The sequence below is a fragment of the Hypomesus nipponensis genome, chromosome 12, assembly GCF_054491055.1.
Source record: "Hypomesus nipponensis isolate SF chromosome 12, ASM5449105v1, whole genome shotgun sequence".
NCBI classification, from domain to species: domain Eukaryota; kingdom Metazoa; phylum Chordata; class Actinopteri; order Osmeriformes; family Osmeridae; genus Hypomesus; species Hypomesus nipponensis.
The window spans coordinates 3466247-3486475 of NC_140372.1; the positions used below are offsets into that span (position 1 = coordinate 3466247).

The window sequence follows — 20229 nt, forward strand, 5'->3', positions numbered from 1 at the left end:
GAACAGATTTCCCTGGAGGCTTGAGGAAAGTGGTTTTTTTCGGTATTGTTTGCCTCTGACTGGAACTCTCTCCTCAGACCCCAGGCTGTGATTGGATGACCGATCTGCATGTATGACTGCCTGCAGCTACACCTGGATGAGAGGGCCCTGAGGAGAAAGGTCTGCAGTTGGACCCTTCTCAGAGAAGTGAGATAGTTCGGTTGCATTCAGGGTCGAATTTGTTTGTCTCAAATTTCTTTGGTTCGATTTTTTGGGACCTGAATTTCACCTGAATTAACCTGAATTTATGAACCTTATTTTTTACATTGAAATACATTCATATTTCAATTTTAAAGAGGTAAATTCAAAACCAACAAATTGGTGGTGTTTAAATTGTAATAAAAGTATTCAATGCCTTCAAATTAAAAACATGATTGGATATCACTGATCTGTCCTGCAGATGCAAGAAAAGGCTGACACCAAGCGGCTATTGACAGAAAGTGGATTTAAAGTGAACAGGCATTTGATACCGACATATTTATTCAGCCTACACAGGCTATATTTGTGAATTTGGTAAGGCTGTAGAATCCAGTTAGGCTATATTCTGATGTTTTGTCAGATGTTCTGATGATAGGCTAACCAAATAAATGTTTTTATAAACGCGAATAAGCCACGATGCCACATTAAGATATCTCAGGTTTAAATGAAGCCAACACCGGTATCTTTCTATTAATGTGTCGCTGAAAGGTATTTCAACAGATCACTACAGAGCTCAGCGGTTAATCAGAAAATAGGCATGCACAAAGTAGTGCTGGAAATGTATTTTCTGTTACTACCGGCGTTTCACGTACAAGGCTCAGCGTAGGCTAGCCTATGTATGTGAGGGGTGTGTCTTCAGAGCTCCACCTACACCACCGTGCGTTGAATAAAACCAAATCGCCCCATAGCATTGCTGCGACATACTCACGGAAACCTCATTATAGGTGCACTGTGAGCATTTGTACTACAAACGTAGCGTTTTTTACCTTATTTTTGGAAGACTAATCAACCAGAGAAGAAAATATGGTGAGTAGGTTAAAGGACATTTAAAACATTGTCAGGGGAATCCACAATCGGAGAAATATAGTAGTTGGGTTAATAATTGGTAGTTCATACTATGTCGTCGACTAAATATGGTCAGGATCGCGTTTTAGGCACTTATCAAGTCCACTTGTAGATAGCCTACCTATTTAATGTTATTGTACGACGTTATACATGTTTTACACGATGTCAATGGGAAATGATTCGCGCCTATCTGTGGTGCGTCACGATTGAAGTGTCCATTTTGCCTCTACCGCGCTTAACTTTTGCGCGCTGCGGCTCGTCAGTCAGTGCGTCAACGAGTGGCGCAGCTGATTAATACTTGCATGTGGCGAATCAGTGTTCTTTAGTAGACTACTCAAGTTATTCCTCCAATGAACGGTTTATTTTCCGTGACGCTGTAAACGTAGCCTATGTTTTATTTCTGACAACACGATGGCAAAAGCCTCGACGGATTTGAATGGTTACCAAATTAGAATTTCCACATTGAGCTGTACCTATAGGCCTTTGGGGCCGCGAGGGTTGGGTTGGGCGTGTTTATTGCCTCCCTTGTCGGTTTGAATCGGTGATGTGGCTATTGCTACTGTTCACTCTTTCGTGGCCTCTAGCCACCGTATAAAACCCCTTAGCTGTAGTTTAGTGATTGAGGGTAGATTGAGGATGTGTCCACAGGTATTTGTGACGCCGTCTTTCATATTTTGTTCGAGGTTAGCAAGTTGGAGGCACCGTTTGTTTCCACGTGGCCAACGTTTAATTCTTTACAATTATTCATAATCCTTCCATACTATACTTTTATAACTTTCAAATCTGCGCTGCGCAGCATACGTGCACACTTCAACCTTGATTATTATAATCTTGGTGTGTAATCTGGGGTTATGACGAACACTGAAGGATCAACATTTTTTAGGGAAGCACAAGGCGGGGGGAGGGGGATACATACCCATAGGGATGTCGGCTTCTTTGCTTCCTAATGAGGAGAAAGCTTTATTTTATAATCCCAAAATTCATGTTCAAGAATGTTGTTTAGCCCGCTGGTAATATGGGTCTTTAAAGGTTTGCAGTAGTTGGTTGCATAATCGTTTTGCTTAAGATTCCTCAGTATTGCATCTCTTGCCCTTTTGGTTTTCTTATTCTCGCATGACTTAAAGGCCTGGTTTGACACCCCTACTCTAATTTACATTTAGTTTAAATGTGACGGCTGGTAGTCAGTTGTGAAAGTGAACACCAAGCCTATAGGATTGTCTGCTTTTCACTGGGCCCTTTTGTGCTTTCTAACCGCCCATTTGGGACTAAACAGGAAGCTTGCCACATAGAAGGGGGGGCTACCTTTGCTAGCCCACTAAACTATGCATTCAAAGTAGGTTCTCGAGTGTTCACCAACCTCACTACAGGCTTTATGGAGCCAAGTGACGTCAGTAGACAAATTAGCACCATGTTAATCTGGAAAGGACTATTTTAATCTGAAAAGGACTATGCTAATCGGAACACTCGGCAGCCAATGACGGGCCACTCTGAAATTTAAAACACAGGAAGTGGCTACTTTCACAACTGCTGTAAATGTAGAACAAGCGAAGCTGTACAGGCCAACGTCTGGTGAACATTAACAAAGATGGCCTCTTACGCTACAAGCAAAAAGTTGTACGATTAGGTAACTATTATTTCGCAATTACACATGCAGTAGGTGTCAACAGAGGAAGGGTTTTGTGATTCACTAATTTGGTGAATGTTCAGGTGTATGAAATAAACTGTACAGGAATAATGATACATTTGGTCTGCTGGGTGAAAGCATAATGGAGACCAGGGGTGGAACAGGGCAGTTAAAACGGAGAGAGAAGGGGGGGGGGGGGGGGGCGTGTGTGTGGGAGGAATTATTGACGCTCCCCTTTAAAATAGCTCACTGCTTAGCTAGCTGCCTTGCCCAAACTAGGCACCCCTCCACCCCCTGTATCCTTGACAAGTGTCACCTACCTGCCTCCTCTCCCTGTCTGTTGATCTACAGGGCAGAACGTCTATACAAGCTGTTTCTCTTGCCTCTGGGTTTAAGGATTAGCAACAATATAACCTACATTGCCAATATTAAATGACTGCACAGTGTTTGAGAACAGGGAGGATCATTTGTCATATTGAGAACAGTCTAGCAATCACGGGTCGTTCTTTTTAGTATAGACAAGTAATTCAAATGGCCGCTTTGTAGATTGGTCTGAGGACTGAGCTGTAATCTTAGGGCTCTTCACCTCAAACATGGGGTCAGACTGAAATAACACTTGTTAGATGAGTCTGTGTGGTTCTAGGCATGTGTGTTTCTGTGTGCTTTTATATTACTGTCGCAGACGGGCACTTCTCACAATTTTTAAATGAGACCATCAGTACCACCCACACATCCTGTCCTCTTCCCTATTTAAAACTAATCACTAAAAATAGTTGGACTGTAGGCCAAAGCAGTTATTCAGACTGGTGGACAACACGATGGTCCGCTTCTGACACGTTTTTGTTTTTAATACAATGGTGACCTAACTTGTTGTCCTCCTCTCCACTCATCCGTCAACACGTTCCCCTTCGTCGGCAACATGCTAGAAATACTTCTGCAGGGTGCGGACTGGAAATTCACTAGCTTGGAGGCTAAAGTTTTGCTTACCCTTTTGTGAAAGGGAGATTTGTATCGTTATCTCACTACAATATCCGAGCCTTAGTTATTTCTTTATAATATTTGATTATCATAAGGTCAGAATCACTTTAGGCCCTTCAGCTGACTACAACAGCATTGTATTTTCACTATTATTGGTATGCATCTACATGCTTTTAATGTATTTTTTTTTTTTACCAGTAAGTCGTTATAGGAAAGACTAACCTGTCATGAGTAAGCCACAGTTGCACTACACATGCTCACACAAATTGGGTCACAATGCAAAGATTTGCAAACTCATGACTCACACTGTCCTCCCTTGGCTTACGCACCATGACCTGATTTAGTTTCACCCCGCCCATTAAGTTGGAGCTTACCTGTCATTTGTTCCCGACATTTGATTGACTGCCAGCCAACTGGTGGGAGAGCATGGCACAACATGTCCAACAAAAGCACAACCTGTGTTTTTGACCTAGATTTTTGTCTAGATCTAGTAGAAGTGCATAGGAAATAGGTATATTGATAAATACAATAAAAAAATTACATACTCGCTCATGTTCATAGCTGCAGATGATTAACCCTCCCCTCTCCTCTCCTCAGCGTGAGTGTATCTCAGTCCATGTTGGCCAGGCTGGCGTCCAGATGGGGAACACCTGCTGGGAGCTCTACTGTCTGGAGCACGGCATCCAGCCGGACGGTCAGATGCCCAGCGACAAGCCCGTGGGCGGGCACGATGACTCCTTCACCACCTTCTTCAGCAACACCGGCTCTGGGAAGTACGTTCCCCGAGCCATATTTGTGGACCTGGAGCCCACAGTTATTGGTGAGTAGAGAGTTGAGCATAAATAGGTAGATATTATAACCATGTAAATATTTTGTATGGTCTTATTCGTTCCAAACGCATTCATCCTAAAGAAAGTGCCCTTACACAGCAGATGGCATACAGTAGATTTTAACTAAATGCTACGCAACAGCGAACCCAGTTTTAGGGATGACAAATCATCATTGCCCAACACTGATATGAAATATAACGCGTGTTTGCGAGAGCGACTTGACGATTTGAGTTGTGAACTAGTTCCAGTCTTAACCGGTTCCTGTCTGTTCTCCAGACGAGGTGCGTACGGGGACGTATCGTCAGCTGTTCCACCCCGAGCAGCTCATCTCTGGGAAGGAGGACGCTGCCAACAACTACGCCCGCGGGCACTACACCATCGGCAAGGAGATCATCGACTCGGTGCTGGACAGGATCCGCAAACTGGTACGACCGAAAGACCGTGGAACCGCGTGGGTGCGATGGCTGTGTGCCTCGTGTCCTGAGAGCGTTTCAGACATACTGTATATTTAGTTTGAAATTGTGTGTCCCTACATCACTGACCCCCCCCTGTGTTTCTCTGCATTTCCCCCCTTAGGCAGATCAGTGTACCGGCCTCCAGGGCTTCCTGGTCTTCCACAGCTTTGGAGGGGGGACTGGTTCTGGGTTCACCTCCCTGCTTATGGAGCGTCTGTCGGTCGACTTCGGCAAGAAGTCCAAGCTGGAGTTTGCCATCTACCCAGCTCCTCAGGTGTCCACAGCTGTGGTGGAGCCCTACAACTCCATCCTGACCACCCACACCACCCTGGAGCACTCCGACTGTGCCTTCATGGTAGATAACGAGGCCATCTACGACATTTGCCGTAGAAACCTGGACATTGAACGTCCCTCCTACACCAACCTGAACCGTCTCATCAGCCAGATCGTGTCCTCCATCACTGCCTCCCTGCGCTTCGACGGCGCCCTCAACGTGGACCTGACAGAGTTCCAGACCAACCTGGTGCCCTACCCCCGCATCCACTTCCCCCTGGCCACCTACGCCCCGGTCATCTCTGCCGAGAAAGCCTATCACGAGCAGCTGTCCGTGGCGGAGATCACCAACTCCTGCTTCGAGCCCTCCAACCAGATGGTGAAGTGCGACCCTCGTCACGGTAAATACATGGCCTGCTGCCTGCTGTACCGCGGCGACGTAGTGCCCAAGGATGTCAACGTAGCCATCGGAAACATCAAAACCAAGAGGAGCATCCAGTTTGTGGACTGGTGTCCCACCGGCTTCAAGGTGGGCATCAACTACCAGCCCCCCACCGTGGTTCCTGGAGGAGACCTGGCCAAGGTGCAGAGGGCCGTGTGCATGCTGAGCAACACCACCGCCATCGCCGAGGCCTGGGCCAGGCTGGACCACAAGTTCGACCTGATGTACGCCAAGCGGGCCTTCGTGCACTGGTACGTGGGCGAGGGCATGGAGGAGGGAGAGTTCTCTGAGGCCAGAGAAGACATGGCCGCCCTGGAGAAGGATTACGAAGAGGTGGGGCTCGACTCGTTTGAGGATGAAGAGGAAGGGGAGGAGTATTAGGAGGAGTGGAGGGAGCAACAAAGGAGGGATGAGTCCTCTACTGGCAAACATCACTGAGAGATGGAATTGCCTTTACATGACCATGCAGGGAGGAAGGAAGGAAGGAACAGCAGAACCTGCTTCAAGCCAATATATTTTCTCTACCAAAGAAACTTCTCATGTCTGACAATCTTTTCCAAGAAGGTTGACCAAGGAATTGTTCTTTGCCTTAATGAAAAATGCTGTCGCCATGAAAGTTTTCTTCGTTTATGACAGTACTGTCATCAACACTAAAGTTACTGCCAAGTAAATTCCTTTGGCCAACCTGATTTATCTCAACCCCATGGTGTTCGGTCTTAATGGAAGTGATTTCTCCAACTTGGAGAGTTATTTTACATTACTGATAAGCTACACAATATTCTATTTCTTTCCTTTTAACCCAGCATGATTTTAGGACTCTTGATTTCAATGTTGTGTGTCTACTCTGCTGTCAAATTGCAGTTTTTATTTTATGATTGTAACGCATCAGGAAACTGTGGTGACTGGCACCCCTCCTTTGTAAATAAAGTTGTGTGATCTCAAATCAACAGGCTCTTATTTTGAAAGGGGGGGGGGAGAATGTGTAGCTGTGAAAGTTGCAGGAAGCGTCTCATTGAAGTCCGCATTCACGAAAAGGGTTAAGACGATTCCTGAAAGACGAGAAAAACAATGCTCTCACTATCACCTGAATTTGTAAGCTGATGCAGGCAAATTAGAATAAAGTAACTACTATAAAGTAGTAGTTGTCATAGAACAGTTAGTTAACCTATTAAAGACAACGTAGAAGTAAAACCTTTGAACCATTCGCACCCGAATTGCCATTTTACTTACTCAAACGACCAAATAAAACTGAATGTTGGTGTTCGCTTTGAAAATTGTCGAACGGGCGTGGTCTGTACGTAACGTCACCATTACGTTTAACATGTACACGGAAGTGAGGCGACAGGAAAACCCAACGAAGACGCATGAAAGACGCATATAGATAAACCAGGTAATTTCAGCACACTGGTAAAATAACATTTTAACAATTATGATTGGAGTAGCTATGTGTGTATGTTTAGCAATCCAAGATGTACGTGTCTGTCTAGTTCGCTGCGACATTCTACTACGTGGCGCTAGCGTTACAGCTCAACCTAGTAAATTGTGGACCTAGTGCGGTGCTAGCTCAAAACCTATAGTTACACTAATAATAGCTAATAGTTACACTAATGTGACGTCAACGAAGAGAGCCAGGGAAAAGCCAACCGGTCCGGCTAGCTACGGCGGGGACAGGTAGTTAGCTAATGTAGATGAATGCAACCAATGACCTTTACCCGATCGCAAGCTCATGCGTTGCACCAAAAACATGAACTCGCTTGGCTTAAAGTGCAGTACACAGAAGAACTTTTTATGCTTGATTACCCTTTCCCTATAGGTGTGTATGTATATGTTGAGACATGTGCCAGAGAGGATGGGTCAGGCCCTTTGTATCTGCTCCCGCGGTTCCCTCACCATCGACAACAAGCGATACTACTTCATCCAGAAGCTAGATGAGGGGTAGGAATGTCTGTATTATGTTAACTACTTGTGAAGCTCTCTCTTGGAAGTCGCTTTGGATAAAAGCGTCTGCCAAATAAATACATGTAAATATAAATACGATAGACGTGGCAGCCTAGTTCATAAGTGAACTGTCTTCCAATGTCAATGTACTTCCTGTATTATACTGGTTGACACAACCACTCTCACCCCTTAACTCTCACTTTGTACTCCCCACCTGCACCACAGTGGGTTCAGCTATGTGGACCTGGTGGAGGGGGTGCAGGACGGCCACTTCTACGCCCTGAAGCGGATCCTGTGCCACGACCGCGAAGGGCGCCAGGAAGCTCAGACGGAGGTGGACATGCACCGCCTGTTCAACCACCCCAACATCCTGTCTCTGACGGCGCACACCTTCGTGGAGCGAGGCGGGAAGAGCGAGGCCTGGTTACTGCTACCGTACATCAGCGTCAGTTGTTTGGATAACGCACACATGCTTTCACACACACAAGCACCCACACACGCATCCTCTTACACATACACACGCTCTCACACATGCACGCTCACACGTACACACGCTCAAACACACATGCTCACATACACACACGCTATCTCTCACACACACACACACACACACACATGCTCTCACACACGCTCTCGCTCACACACACACACACACACACACTGTCATACACACAAACGCACACTCTCTACTTGAAACGGACACAGAGTGGGAAATACATGCTCCTTTGATTCCTCACTGTGTGTGTGTGTGTGTCATGCAGAAAGGTAGCCTGTGGTCTGTGCTGGAGAAGCTGAGAGACAAGGGCAGCGTGATGGCAGAGAGACGGGTCCTTCGCATCCTGCAGGGCATCTGTTCGGGCCTCAAGGCCATGCATGACCGAGGCTACGCACACAGGTATGCAGGCCTCTCTCCCCTCACATCCACCACAGGTTCAGGCCTCTCTCCCCTCAAATCCACCACAGGTTCAGGCCTCTCTCCCCTCACATCCACCACAGGTTCAGGCCTCTCTCCCCTCACATCCACCACAGGTTCAGGCCTCTCTCCCCTCACATCCACCACAGGTACAGGCCTCTCCCCTCACATCCACCACAGGTTCAGGCCTCTCTCCCCTCACATCCACCACAGGTTCAGGCCTCTCTCCCCTCACATCCACCACAGGTACAGGCCTCTCTCCCCTCACATCCACCACAGGTTCAGGCCTCTCTCCCCTCACATCCACCACAGGTTCAGGCCTCTCTCCCTTCACATCCACCACAGGTTCAGGCCTCTCTCCCCTCACATCCACCACAGGTTCAGGCCTCTCTCCCCTCACATCCACCACAGGTTCAGGCCTCTCCCCTCACATCCACCACAGGTTCAGGCCTCTCTCCCCTCACATCCACCACAGGTACAGGCCTCTCTCCCCTCACATCCACCACAGGTTCAGGCCTCTCTCCCCTCACATCCACCACAGGTTCAGGCATCTCTCCCCTCACATCCACTCTTCCCCCACAGCTCTCACGACCACCACAGAAGTTGTGGCACTCAAGTTATGTTGATGTTCGGTGAGGTTAGAGAGGTTTGGTGGAACCTTATCAAAGGTGTAGTCCGCTTTCACCACACACAGGCACATTTGACAAAGTCTTTGGCCTCTGTATTCCAGGGACCTGAAGCCCACCAACGTTCTCCTTGAGGAGGAGGACCGCCCCTTGCTGATGGACCTGGGCTCCATGAACCGATCCAGGATAGAGGTCCGCGGGACCAGAGAAGCCATGACTGTTCAGGTGAGACCAATGCCTCCTCTCACGGCAACGCAGCCAGGACCCCGGCAACAGGCCCACCAAGAGGTTGTAAATTATGTTTTTGTTTAGTATTCAAGCTGAATTCTACATTGTCTTTCTATTCCCCCCCCCCACACACACACACACATATACAAATCTCTTCTTTCTTAAAAAAAAAATCTTCTGTCTCCTTGGCCCTGCTCCTTTCCCACCGCGGGCGTCTTGCTTCTGTAGGACTGGGCGGCCCAGAGGTGCACCATCTCCTACAGGGCTCCGGAGCTCTTCAACGTGGACAGCCACTGCATCATCGACGAGCGCACCGACATCTGGGTGAGCCAGCCTTAAAGCATCACGCCTCAACTACAATATGAGTGTGTGTGTGTGTGTGTGTGTGTATGCTGACTGTATATATACCAAATGTGTGTGTTTAGTACATTGGGCACCTGTTTGCCTATGGGATAACTGGGTCATTTCCAGCTTGTTCTTTGACATCGAGATTAGATTAGATTCTGTGTGCAGTGATAACAAAAATGAGGGTGTGTCAAACTAGAACATAGAACTAGCCACTTTTTGAGGTCAGGGTAGAACGTCTGTGGCGCATGTTCACTGATTATAAATCTACTGCAATAAGAGTGTGTCTTGGGGCAGAGAACTGACTCTCTTTTTCTCTCTTCCTCCCCTCCCCTCTCCCAGTCCCTAGGTTGTGTGCTGTATTGTATGATGATGCTAGAGGGACCTTATGATCTGATTTTCCAGAAGGGGGATAGTGTGGCACTGGCTGTCCAGAATCCCATCCACATCCCTCAGTCTTGCAGGTCAGACGACTGGGCAGCTGCTATTTACTATTTCAACAAATGCTAGTCATAGCATCCCTTTTGGGGATTTCTGTGATTTTCCGAAGATTCAAAGTAGCACCAAGTTCTCACTGGAAAGCCACACTAGTAGATATCAGTTCCAGGGAGGTTCCAAACTGTGCTCTTACGTAACGCAGAACTTTATAACAAACCAAATCAAAATCAAATGTATTTGTATAGCCCTTTTTACACGCAAGCATGTCACAGAGGGCTTCACATACGCCCATAGAACTGCCCCTCAACCAACCTAAACCCTCAAGGAAGACAAGGAAAAACTCCCAACGGGAGACAAAATGGAAGAAACAAATGTGTTTAAACAAAATGTGTTTTGATTTCCAGTTACTCCGAGGGCCTGCAGATGCTGCTGAGCTCCATCCTGGTCTCCAACCCCCAGGAGAGACCCGACATCAACTGGGTGCTGGACCAGGTCCACGACCTCCTGGCCCGCAGCCCCACCACCCAGACCAACATGGTCTGACGCTCCTGGAGATGCGGCGCTGATGGAGAAAGTGGGCCTTTGACATGGCGGCTGCTTTGTTGCGAGGAGAAAAAAAAAACTGGGATAAAAAAACAAAACGGATTGTATCAGGAGGTGAATTTCCTCCTGATTGTTGATTGGAGGAATGTTTGCGTATGTTGTAGGTGCCTCGAGTTTGCCCTTTGCTGCACCCCACCTGACCAGGGACAGGACCAGGACCCCTCTGTCCACCTGGTCTGCTGCTGGTTCTTCTATTTATCAACCAGGTACATCAGTTAAGAACACATCGCTCATTTACAACCTGGTGTTTGTTGGCTCTACCTCTGTGTGTGTACCAGATCTCTAGGAGTCTGATGGGTTAAAGCAAAACGGTGATGGAACCATGACTGGCTTGAGAAGCAGAGGGCAGCGTCCTCCGTCTTTGCTCAAATCTGTTCTTTTTCCGACACGTGTGCGTACATCCCGGAGGCCCTGGTAGCAGGGCTGCCCAGGACAATGCTTGGACACCTCTTAACCCCCTCCTAGTTTGGACAGCCCTTAAGTTGGACCTAGGCCCCTCTGGGCTTGTCCCTGCTACCTTCCCTCCAAGACGCCTCTGTTTTGGGCAGCTCAGGGGTCCTTCCCTGCCCTCACCCCCCGCCCTCACCCCCCGCCCTCACCCCCTCCCCCCCCCCCCCGCCCACAACCCAAATGCTGCAGTGTAGAACACAGTGAGGCGTGAGCACCCGTCACCAAGCGATGTGCGACGCGTGCGACACTCCACCGCTTGCCTGTCAAACGCACGCCGCGGCCAGCTGCTGCTGTGAGAGGAAGGGCTCGTCGGAGACAACGTCCAATCGGCTCCCTGTGGGTCGTCATAGAAACTGGTTGCGCACAGCATGAACGGAAGGAGCGCTCGGGGACAGCGGGAAGATGATTGTTGTTTTTGAACATTTACCATGAAAAGGGAAAAACGTCATAGGATGCCTCTGCCCTGTTGGAGAGCCCAGATATGACAGTTAACTTTTGAATGAGTTTTGTTAACTGTTATTGGGATTGATTTTGAGTCGTGCAGTTTTTTTTTTTTTCCTTCCGTCAGTTACATGAGTATGCCTTTATTATTTATTTTCCCCTGCCCGGTTCAGGTTTTAGTTATATGAAGGTAATCTTGATTTTGTGTTATTTTAACGTGTTCTATTGGAAATGGTTGACTGTTGCAAGACTGCAAATGGCTTGTTGAACCTGTCTTTGGTTTTCACTTAAAAAGGGTATTTGCGTGTTTGTTCAATGGATCATTGATAAATGTAACATACCACACACTGATCATGTCAAATAGCCCAGAACAGAATGAATCTTCAGGAAGGAAGCTGTTTTTAGCCATTTGAATGACTTGCTTCTAGCATCATTTGCCGACTTGTGGTGATGACTGTAAAGACCAGCTTCCTGTCAACATGAAGCTAACTGCATCACACAAATATATCATGAAACAATTTATAAATAAATACAACATTCCAAGATTCCTGCCATGTTTGAGAATTATTTGTGAGGTTGTTAATGATTTAGGAGGAAGAGAGTCATATCGGCTTTGTCCAGAAGGTGGCACCAGCAACTCAGTCCAAGGATTCGTCACTCCCACTCATCCCATCTGTGAGGGTGTCTGTGTGTCTGTGTGTGTGTGTGGTCTAGAATATATAAAACAATTATCAGAAACTGTTTAGGTGGTTGTATTTACTGCTGCGGGGGTCTTGGAGGTTAACTGATATCATACTTCACTCTTTGTCCTAATCAATCTCAGGTGACCCCAACCTTACCACATACGCACACGCCGTGGCGATCATAAACAGAATGTGCTATACTTAGAAAGGGAAAATCGAACACACACTGGAAGGCTTTGTACACACACACACACACAAACAGTGCCGCGACACCCCACCCACCCACCACGCACACACACTACAATATAGGGATTCATTAGGCTTTAATTAACATTTTCTCCAACTACAACCTCCTTCTCCAGGCCCACCCATGTCCCAGACTCCCCTGAGAGCAAATTCATTATGCAGACACTATGTTTATGGGTTTAGCCCTCACTCTCGTCTCTGTCACACACACACACACACAGCCCTGTCGTCTTCCCACCTTTATGTTCATCATGTGGCTGTGAGGGGCTGAAATGATGTCATGCTATACAAGCGCAAGGTCACAGCAATGCAGGCTGCCATTTTAACACCCAATTCCCCTGTTTTCCAATTGTCAGTCAGTAAACGAGATAGGCTATCAGAAGTGTGTGTCGGTGGGGAATGGGTTGGAAGTCTCGGATTTTGCCGTAGCAGTTAATTGGTGTGTTTGTGTTCGCACTTGCTGTAGGTGTATTTCCTTGTGTATGCCAGCAACCATAGGTAATAACTCGGCTATTCACTGGCTCTCAAATCATAAACCATTGGTGCGCTTTATTGATTTGGCGGTGAATCAATTAGTGAATTATTTAATTAGCCGAACATTATGGGTCAGTTTTAAGCTGCTCCCACCTTGCAGTGCTCCCAGGTCTCTCTAAATCATTACCTGCGTGTGTGTGCGCGCATTCGTTTAGCAAGATAAATGATACGCTTTCATATCAGATTTTTTTTTTTTTACGAACACAAAATGAATTTGGTCATCAATGAAATCAGATGACTTCCCTGTACCCACGATTAATTTTAAGACACAGATATTTCTTTCAGACGGTGTCCTTTTAAAACAACATTCTGGATTCTGAACCCTCAGATGCAGTCGGGACCCAGTGGGTCCGCGTGCCACAACAGGAGAAAAAAAACCCTCAAACATTACATTCGCCCCGTTGAGTGGTTGAGTTATGATCACCACTTATCACCGAGGAGTTTATTTATTTTATTTTTTTCAAAGAGCTGCTCTTTGCCTGCTCATTAATTCCGGGGGACTGTTTGGGTTAAAATGCATAATGAGTTCATTAAAGGGGATTGGCGTAATCAAGAAAGGTATTGCCTTAATTACTGGCGGAATGCCAACACTTTCTCCGTGAAACCTGGCAACCTACCCTGTCCGCTACGAACGCTAATTTAATTAAGTATACAAAATGCTACGCGGTAACGTCGCCCTCGGGGGGCAATTACGGTGCTGGAGATTGAAAGATCTCCACCGGGGGTATTTTACTGACTGGCAGGAGATTGCCTATGTCAGTTAGCTGATTGCATTGATTATATTGATTTGTAACAGCTTTTCGGGTAATTTCATCTGCAAAGGTGAGAGCAACACGTTGGCACACGGACTTTTTTATTTATCTTTTCTTTATTTAGGCTCTTGGCTGGTGTGCAAAGTGATTAGAGGAGAGTGGGGCCCAACAATAAGTCTCTTTTGGGGAGGGGAGGTGGAGGTGGAGGTGGGGGAAGCGGGGGGTGCGAAGGATCGATAGTTTTTTATTTGTCACAGGGTCAGCGCAGGTTGGGTGTTATTGATGCTTTTAAAGGCATCACAACTCTTTTACCGGCGGCACGTAATGTGCTGATCTAGGCAGGAAAGTGGCATAAACGGGCAAAGAGGGCGAACGTCCGCGCGCGAACACACACAAGCACACAGGGAGGGAGTAAACCAACGTGCATTTTTTTGTTGCTTGCATTTTCTCAAAGGAGCTTCCTGATTGACTAGTGCCCTGCCCCTTTCTATGACACCACACCAATCACGTTTTTTATTTCAGTCACATAACATCCATGTTAAACCTATAGTTCTGTGGACTAGACATTGTCATAGCAGGGAACAAAATGCTCTGAAGTTGTCCCACATTACCCAATGTCCCAGATTACCCGAATTCACCCTACCTGGTAGTTTCTGTTTATGATCATTCAGAATGGATGTGCAGTTTAGGTCTTTTGGGGGGACCTACAGTTGGAGGCCCCTTGGAGCTTGTGACAAGTTCCCCACTCAAATTTGCGAAGAAAAAAAAATGCGAGCTCTTGTGACGAACCTAGCAGAACCTTTAGATCACAGCCACTTTCTAGGAGTTTCACGTGACGCGTTAAATAACACCATCCTCGGATTACATATCACGAGACGATCTAAATTCTCAAGACGGCAGCACACCACTGTCTCACTCCCAGGGGACAGAGCGCCGTTTACTAATTGGTGGATGAGCAGACCATTAACGCAGATTAGGAAAACGGGATGACGAGATAATCCAGCATTGCCGCAGTCGTTAGGGGCGACAGAGGAGGGAGAGCCAATTAGCTGATTAAACAGCGGCGTTGAGGGCAGCAGGCAAGGGGCGGGGCCTGGTGATTGATGGACGGAGGGGGCGGGAGGGGGAGTGTTTGCGTAGCTTGTCAGGGAGTTGTCGCTGAATGAGTGAAATGTCTTCATCAATTTGGAGCTATTACCATGTCAAAGGGAGAAGATGGTGCTTAGGCAAAGAGGAGAGGGGGGAGGAGAGGAGGGGGGGTGGTGTGAGTGAGTCCATCTGTGCAGCTCAGGCTGTTAGGCAGAGGCTCTGTCTGACACACACTTGTACGCACACACCTGCAAAAAACAAAAAAAAACAAATACCTGTGCCAAAGCAGAAGGTTGTGGCTACTGTCAAAACAAGCTTTTATAGCAGTTGCAGATGCTTGCAAGTCACTCACGAACAACATCGTTGATGCATGTGCATACGCTTTCAACCACATACCTTAACACACACACACCACAAACACCACACACACACACACCACACCCTGGCCCCGCCCGAGCAGGCTGGTTTACCGTAAGGCTGTTTAATTTTCCTGAAATAGGGCTGTGACAGCTGTGTCATGCTGATGAGATGGTGCGGGGGGAAGAGTGGCAGGCTGTCAGCCTGGACTCATCTGTCTCTCATACTGCTGACCAGCTTCTCCTTCTCACAGCCTGTCATCACTTCAGCACAGCTAGCACAGCTGGCATCCTCCACTCCGGCCCTAGCACAGGTATGACAGGTAACTGTGTGTGCGTGTGTGTGTGTGTGTGTGTGTGTGTGTGTGAGAGCGAGAGGGAGTATTACAGAATGTGTCTCTATACTTTGAGAGTTTTATGTCTGAAACATCGCAATTTCCCTATTTGTAAGTGCAAGTGTGTGTGTCTGCCTGTGTATGTTTGCCCGTGTGTGTCTGCCTGTGTGTGTCTGCCTGTGTGTGTCTGCTTGTGTGTGTCTGCCTGTGTGTGTTTGTCTTATGGATTATCTGGTTTGGATGTGTTTTACATGTAATGCATTCGTATTAGAAACATGTAAACTATCCATGCATGCGCGTGTCCTTAACTTGTGTGTGTGTGTTTGGTGAGATTGACGCTGCAGAGGACTGAGGTAATAACAGAGAGCAGTTTTTTATTTAACCTCTATTGATTGTTATGGGTCTCCATATCACCTGACCTGGCTCAATTATGCCAATTGGATAGTGCAGTGACACTGTAAGGCTGCTGGGACAGTTGAAAGCTAAGGAAAGAGAGTATAGAGGGGACAGGTGGGTAGAGAGACTTGGGGGGGGGGGGGATATCAGAGAGAGCACAGGTGTGTGTTTGAGAGAGAGGGGGTGGAGGGATGAGAAGATGTGGTAGATGAGAGAAAAAATGTTTGGAGGAAAACATCACTCTGGACGTATTACTTAGAGTGAAGCGGGATGGGCGTTGAAATGTTAGTGATGTCATTTCCACCTGTCAATCACATTTCGCTTGCGATAAATGTGTAGCCATTACATAAATGAGATGTTGACGTGTGGCTCAGTGTTCGCACACACACACACACACACTCTCAAATACACAAAGACAGCATAGTGACATTTAGATATACAGAGAGGAAAAGGAGTTCCAAACGTATATAAGAACATGAGGTATGGAGTACAGTTGAGTTTTTTCCCGTAAAAACTGCACAACATCTGTGAGAGGCTGGACTTTGGAGAACAAGGTTTGGAGAAGCACCGCCCAAAGGCCTCCGCCCAGAGGCCTCCGCCCAAAGGCCTTCTGCCTCGGCGCTGTCACTCAGATCGATCGTCCAGGCTGTCGAAGCCGCCTTTGAACCCGGAGATCCCCCCCGACGCTGTGGCACGGCACCTAGGCAAACACTCTCAGAAGACTCCGTCAACGGGAACAAGGCCTGCATTCATGACGGTCGTTAGCAGGTGGAGGGGAGGAAACGTACGCCAGAGTCAAAGTCAGCTTTAAGATACTCCATCACTCACAGGGAAAAAAACCTGGGCCAGGAGAGGTTAACTTCTTGGCAAATACTCTGAAGTTCTTGGAGAGGGTAAAGAACACCATCACATTTCAATTAGGCCGGACGCTTGGCCCAAAGCAAATAAGATTAGTTTATGTTTGCGTTTTGAACATGAATCGCTGTCAGGTGAGTGTGGTTAGTTGGGTTGAGCTTTTCCGACGTCAGAAGGTTTCCTTTTCTTCTAGATTAATTTGAGGTGTTACTGTTCTGTTGGTCAAAGTATACATGTAGATAAAGTACTCTTCACTGTTTATTTTTATCCTGTTTTGAACTTTAGATTGTGTGATTGTGAAATTTCTATCACTAACAAATGACAACGAGGAACATAAAAGACATAATGTCGAATTCAAATCTGTCTTTCTTTCTTTCTCTTTTTCCCCACCTCCCTCCCAGATGTAAACAGACCCCTAAGGAGAAGGTAATGGCTCTGAGATCCATCGCACCCCTCAGCCTCCCTCCCTCCTTGCCGTGTGGGTTGACAGAGCAGAAGTGGGGGATCCAGGAGAGGGGGGACTCTCTGCCTCCCAGGCCCAGGGAGGGGCTACCTCTGTGGGGGTTTAATTAGAGCAAGTGGCTGCCTCTCGGCCTGGTCCCCTGCTTCACATTACAACCTGCTGCCAGGGGTTAACTGGCCTGATAAATGGGATCTGCCGGGGGGAAAAAACACACTCACAAATGCACCGCCTGTTTGCTGCCTCTCTGCTTCTCCACTGCCTCCCCCCCCCCCCCCCCACCATACACACACACACAAGACATACAAATAACATGCCTGTCCACTTAAGAATCACAAAAGTAGTCACACACACGTTTCAAAATGTTAACACAAACAGAGCCATTTTCATTTTAGTCACATATTCACTCATGCAGGGAATCCTACTATGTAGCTGTGTGGTCAACACAGGACCACACATGCAAACACACACACACTTCACAATTTACCTGGTCCACTAGGGTCATCCTGTAACACTGTAATTGAAAGAGATCCTAACGAGTGCTCGTTAAGTCTCTGATTGGTCAGAGGCGTTAACGAGCTAGGCCCAGTGCTGTGACATCTGGTGACTGAATGTAAAATTGAAACTAGCATCTCCATTAGCTTGGAATGGCTACATCTGCCAGCAGCCCCCCCCCCCACCCTCTCTCTCTCTCACACACACACACACACACACACACACAGTCTTCAGACATGTAGTGGTACCCATTATGGAGTCTCTGGCTTTGATGTTGTATTGCTATAAGGGCTGAGAGGTTAAGGTCTTTGTTTTGGCCATGATGAGTTAATATTGTGTGTGTGTGTGTGTGAGAGAGAGTGACAAAGAGAGGGGGGGTGGATAGAAAGAAAAAGAGACTTTTTTTCAAAGGCCGAATGATGATGCAAAACATCTCCTGCTCTAGTGACCTTCACCAAGATGACTCCTGTGTGTGTGTCTTTATGTGTGTCTTTGTGTGTGTGTGTTTGTGTGCAGAAGGGTGACATGCCACTTGTGCCTTAGTTTCTTCATAAATCTTCGGTCCTAATCAAAGCGGAGGACCGGGCCATTAATAACCCCCAGTGGTCGCCCTGACGACAGAGTACAATGCGCCTAATGGAACAATTTATTTCCATAATGCTGCATTGTCACCGCAGCCACGCAGCCGGTCACACTGCAAGGGTGGTAGAGGGTGGGGGAAGAGGGTTGGGTGGAGGGGAATAGAGAACGAAAACTGTGTGAGAAATATATGCTAAATTTAGAAAGAATGCGAAGAAGAGAGTAAGACAAGTACAGAGACGGAAGGTATGAAAGGACACGTAAGAGTAAGGGAGAAAGGGCGAAAAAACCGTTAGCGGGGGCGGAGGGAGTAGTAGAGTTCTAATTAACGAATGAAGTTTGGTGTCGGGGGGCGGTGTGAACTAGGACGACGCCATGAATCAGCCTCCGACAGCAGCAGCCTTTCAGCTTGTCACCACCTCTGACAGAACGTCCAATTATCTGACTGCTAATTCTTCGGTTAGCTCACTCCCGGTCAGTCCTGCCCTGGCACCGCAGGACCAAACAAAATATTTCCTGTGTCGGATTTGTAACAGAACACCCGCCCGCCGTCTATGAAGGAGGTGACAAATATAGTTGCACTTGCACATAACTTTGAAACTCATTGGATTGTCCTGATAGGTCAAGATAGATGGGAAGAACACCTGACGCGACCTCGACACCTTCCACACACAAAACACACATAGCCCACTGACTATGTGCGACTATGTGCGGCTACTTGTCTTGTTGCACACATTTAGCGGAAAACTCTGATTAGACAGGTCAAGACAGGGGGCGGGATGACGGATCCAAGCCAATTAGGCAACAGGACTGAGAATGATGAGCTGACTGACCTTTCACCTTCCGAACAGGTTCTTCTGGCGCGGGGAGGGAGAGGAGGATGTAGGATGAACATAAGGGGAAATGTAAACAGATGTGTAAAGAGCAATGGACCATCGTAATGTTCCAGACATACATACGCCCACGCACAGACGGACAGTCTAAGTGAAGGGTTAATTAATTCAGACGATTGGAATGGGAGGACACACATTTCAGACTTGTAATTAATCATGCGTGTCTGGTTGTATTCAAGAACCAATCCTTATTCAGATGAACACGACTGGTGTTTCACATCGCACACATCGCGAAATCGTTTAAAACAATCCTCTCCAAACACAGAGAAACAGCTTCAAGTGCAACAGTTTGTTTACTCAAGTGCAACTGTTTCATTGTCGTTAGATTCTTAAGGACGTTCGTGTCCATTGCGACTTTGGTCAGGATCTCCAGGGGGCCTAGTAGCCCAAGTGACCTCGTGTCAGCATGTCAAAACGTCTATACGGTGACACTTTAATCAATCCAAGACCACCAGGAAAATTGACAAGCCCCTGATATACTTCTCACAGTTTCATAGATCGGCAAAACGTAATGGTGCTCAATTTGCTTATTGACAAACCAATGGATTATTCTTTAGATTTTTCCCTGCTATTACTGTCACTGTACTTTTGGATATCTAATGAGATCAAGGAAGTTTGGTCATAATATTAGTTAGATAATCAGACTGGTCACTCTGAATTAAAGAACTGACTAGTAAAGAATATGTTTGTTTAACTCCCATTGAGACAAGGGTCCTCTTGACCCTAAATTCTCTGGAACAATGAATTCTCTATTCATTGTTTGTCTATGATCAGGAATGTAGGATGTTGTACTGGGCAATACATAAAAATTACTTCAAAAGTATCCCAAACTACAGCAAACACTTTGTTTGCCAGCTTTTGTAGATTAGGGCTGACTGAACAGATGCCC

The 20229-nt window shown here is 47.0% G+C and overlaps 2 protein-coding genes across 6 annotated transcripts; both read left to right on the top strand.

Annotated features, from left to right (window-relative positions):
- Positions 1-885: 885 nt before the first annotated feature.
- On the top strand, positions 886-6628 carry LOC146260690 (tubulin alpha chain-like). The gene is made up of 4 exons (XM_084668342.1): positions 886-1044; positions 4283-4505; positions 4792-4940; positions 5092-6628. Exons 1-4 carry the CDS (start codon positions 1042-1044, stop codon positions 6064-6066), a joined length of 1350 nt encoding a protein of 449 aa, XP_084524468.1. The 5' UTR covers positions 886-1041; the 3' UTR covers positions 6067-6628.
- A 134-nt stretch (positions 6629-6762) lies between these two features.
- stk16 (serine/threonine kinase 16) lies at positions 6763-11369 on the top strand. 5 transcript variants are annotated; one of them, XR_014724789.1, is made up of 10 exons: positions 6763-7075; positions 7499-7620; positions 7849-8068; positions 8385-8518; positions 9267-9387; positions 9619-9714; positions 10078-10199; positions 10578-10747; positions 10881-10982; positions 11055-11369. XR_014724789.1 is itself a non-coding variant. In XM_084668344.1 (9 exons), exons 2-8 carry the CDS (start codon positions 7505-7507, stop codon positions 10714-10716), a joined length of 948 nt encoding a protein of 315 aa, XP_084524470.1. In that variant the 5' UTR covers positions 6763-7075; positions 7499-7504; the 3' UTR covers positions 10717-10747; positions 10881-11369. The 5 variants fall into 5 exon arrangements, 2 of the variants coding, with proteins under 2 accessions (XP_084524470.1, XP_084524469.1); XR_014724787.1 differs by having other exon boundaries at positions 10578-10982; XR_014724788.1 differs by lacking the exon at positions 10881-10982 and having other exon boundaries at positions 10578-10830.
- The last annotated feature ends 8860 nt before the right edge of the window (positions 11370-20229 follow it).

Bases quoted from the DNA above. Each gene is read 5' to 3' on its own strand.
- stk16 (XM_084668343.1), top strand. From the start codon at position 7,505: ATGTATATGTTGAGACATGTGCCAGAGAGGATGGGTCAGGCCCTTTGT. The intron at 7,621-7,848 runs GTAGGAATGTCT...CCTGCACCACAG, and splicing joins ATCCAGAAGCTAGATGAGGG to TGGGTTCAGCTATGTGGACC. The intron at 9,388-9,618 runs GTGAGACCAATG...TTGCTTCTGTAG, and splicing joins GAGAAGCCATGACTGTTCAG to GACTGGGCGGCCCAGAGGTG.
- LOC146260690 (XM_084668342.1), top strand. The intron at 4,506-4,791 runs GTGAGTAGAGAG...TCTGTTCTCCAG, and splicing joins CCTGGAGCCCACAGTTATTG to ACGAGGTGCGTACGGGGACG. The intron at 4,941-5,091 runs GTACGACCGAAA...TTCCCCCCTTAG, and splicing joins TGGACAGGATCCGCAAACTG to GCAGATCAGTGTACCGGCCT.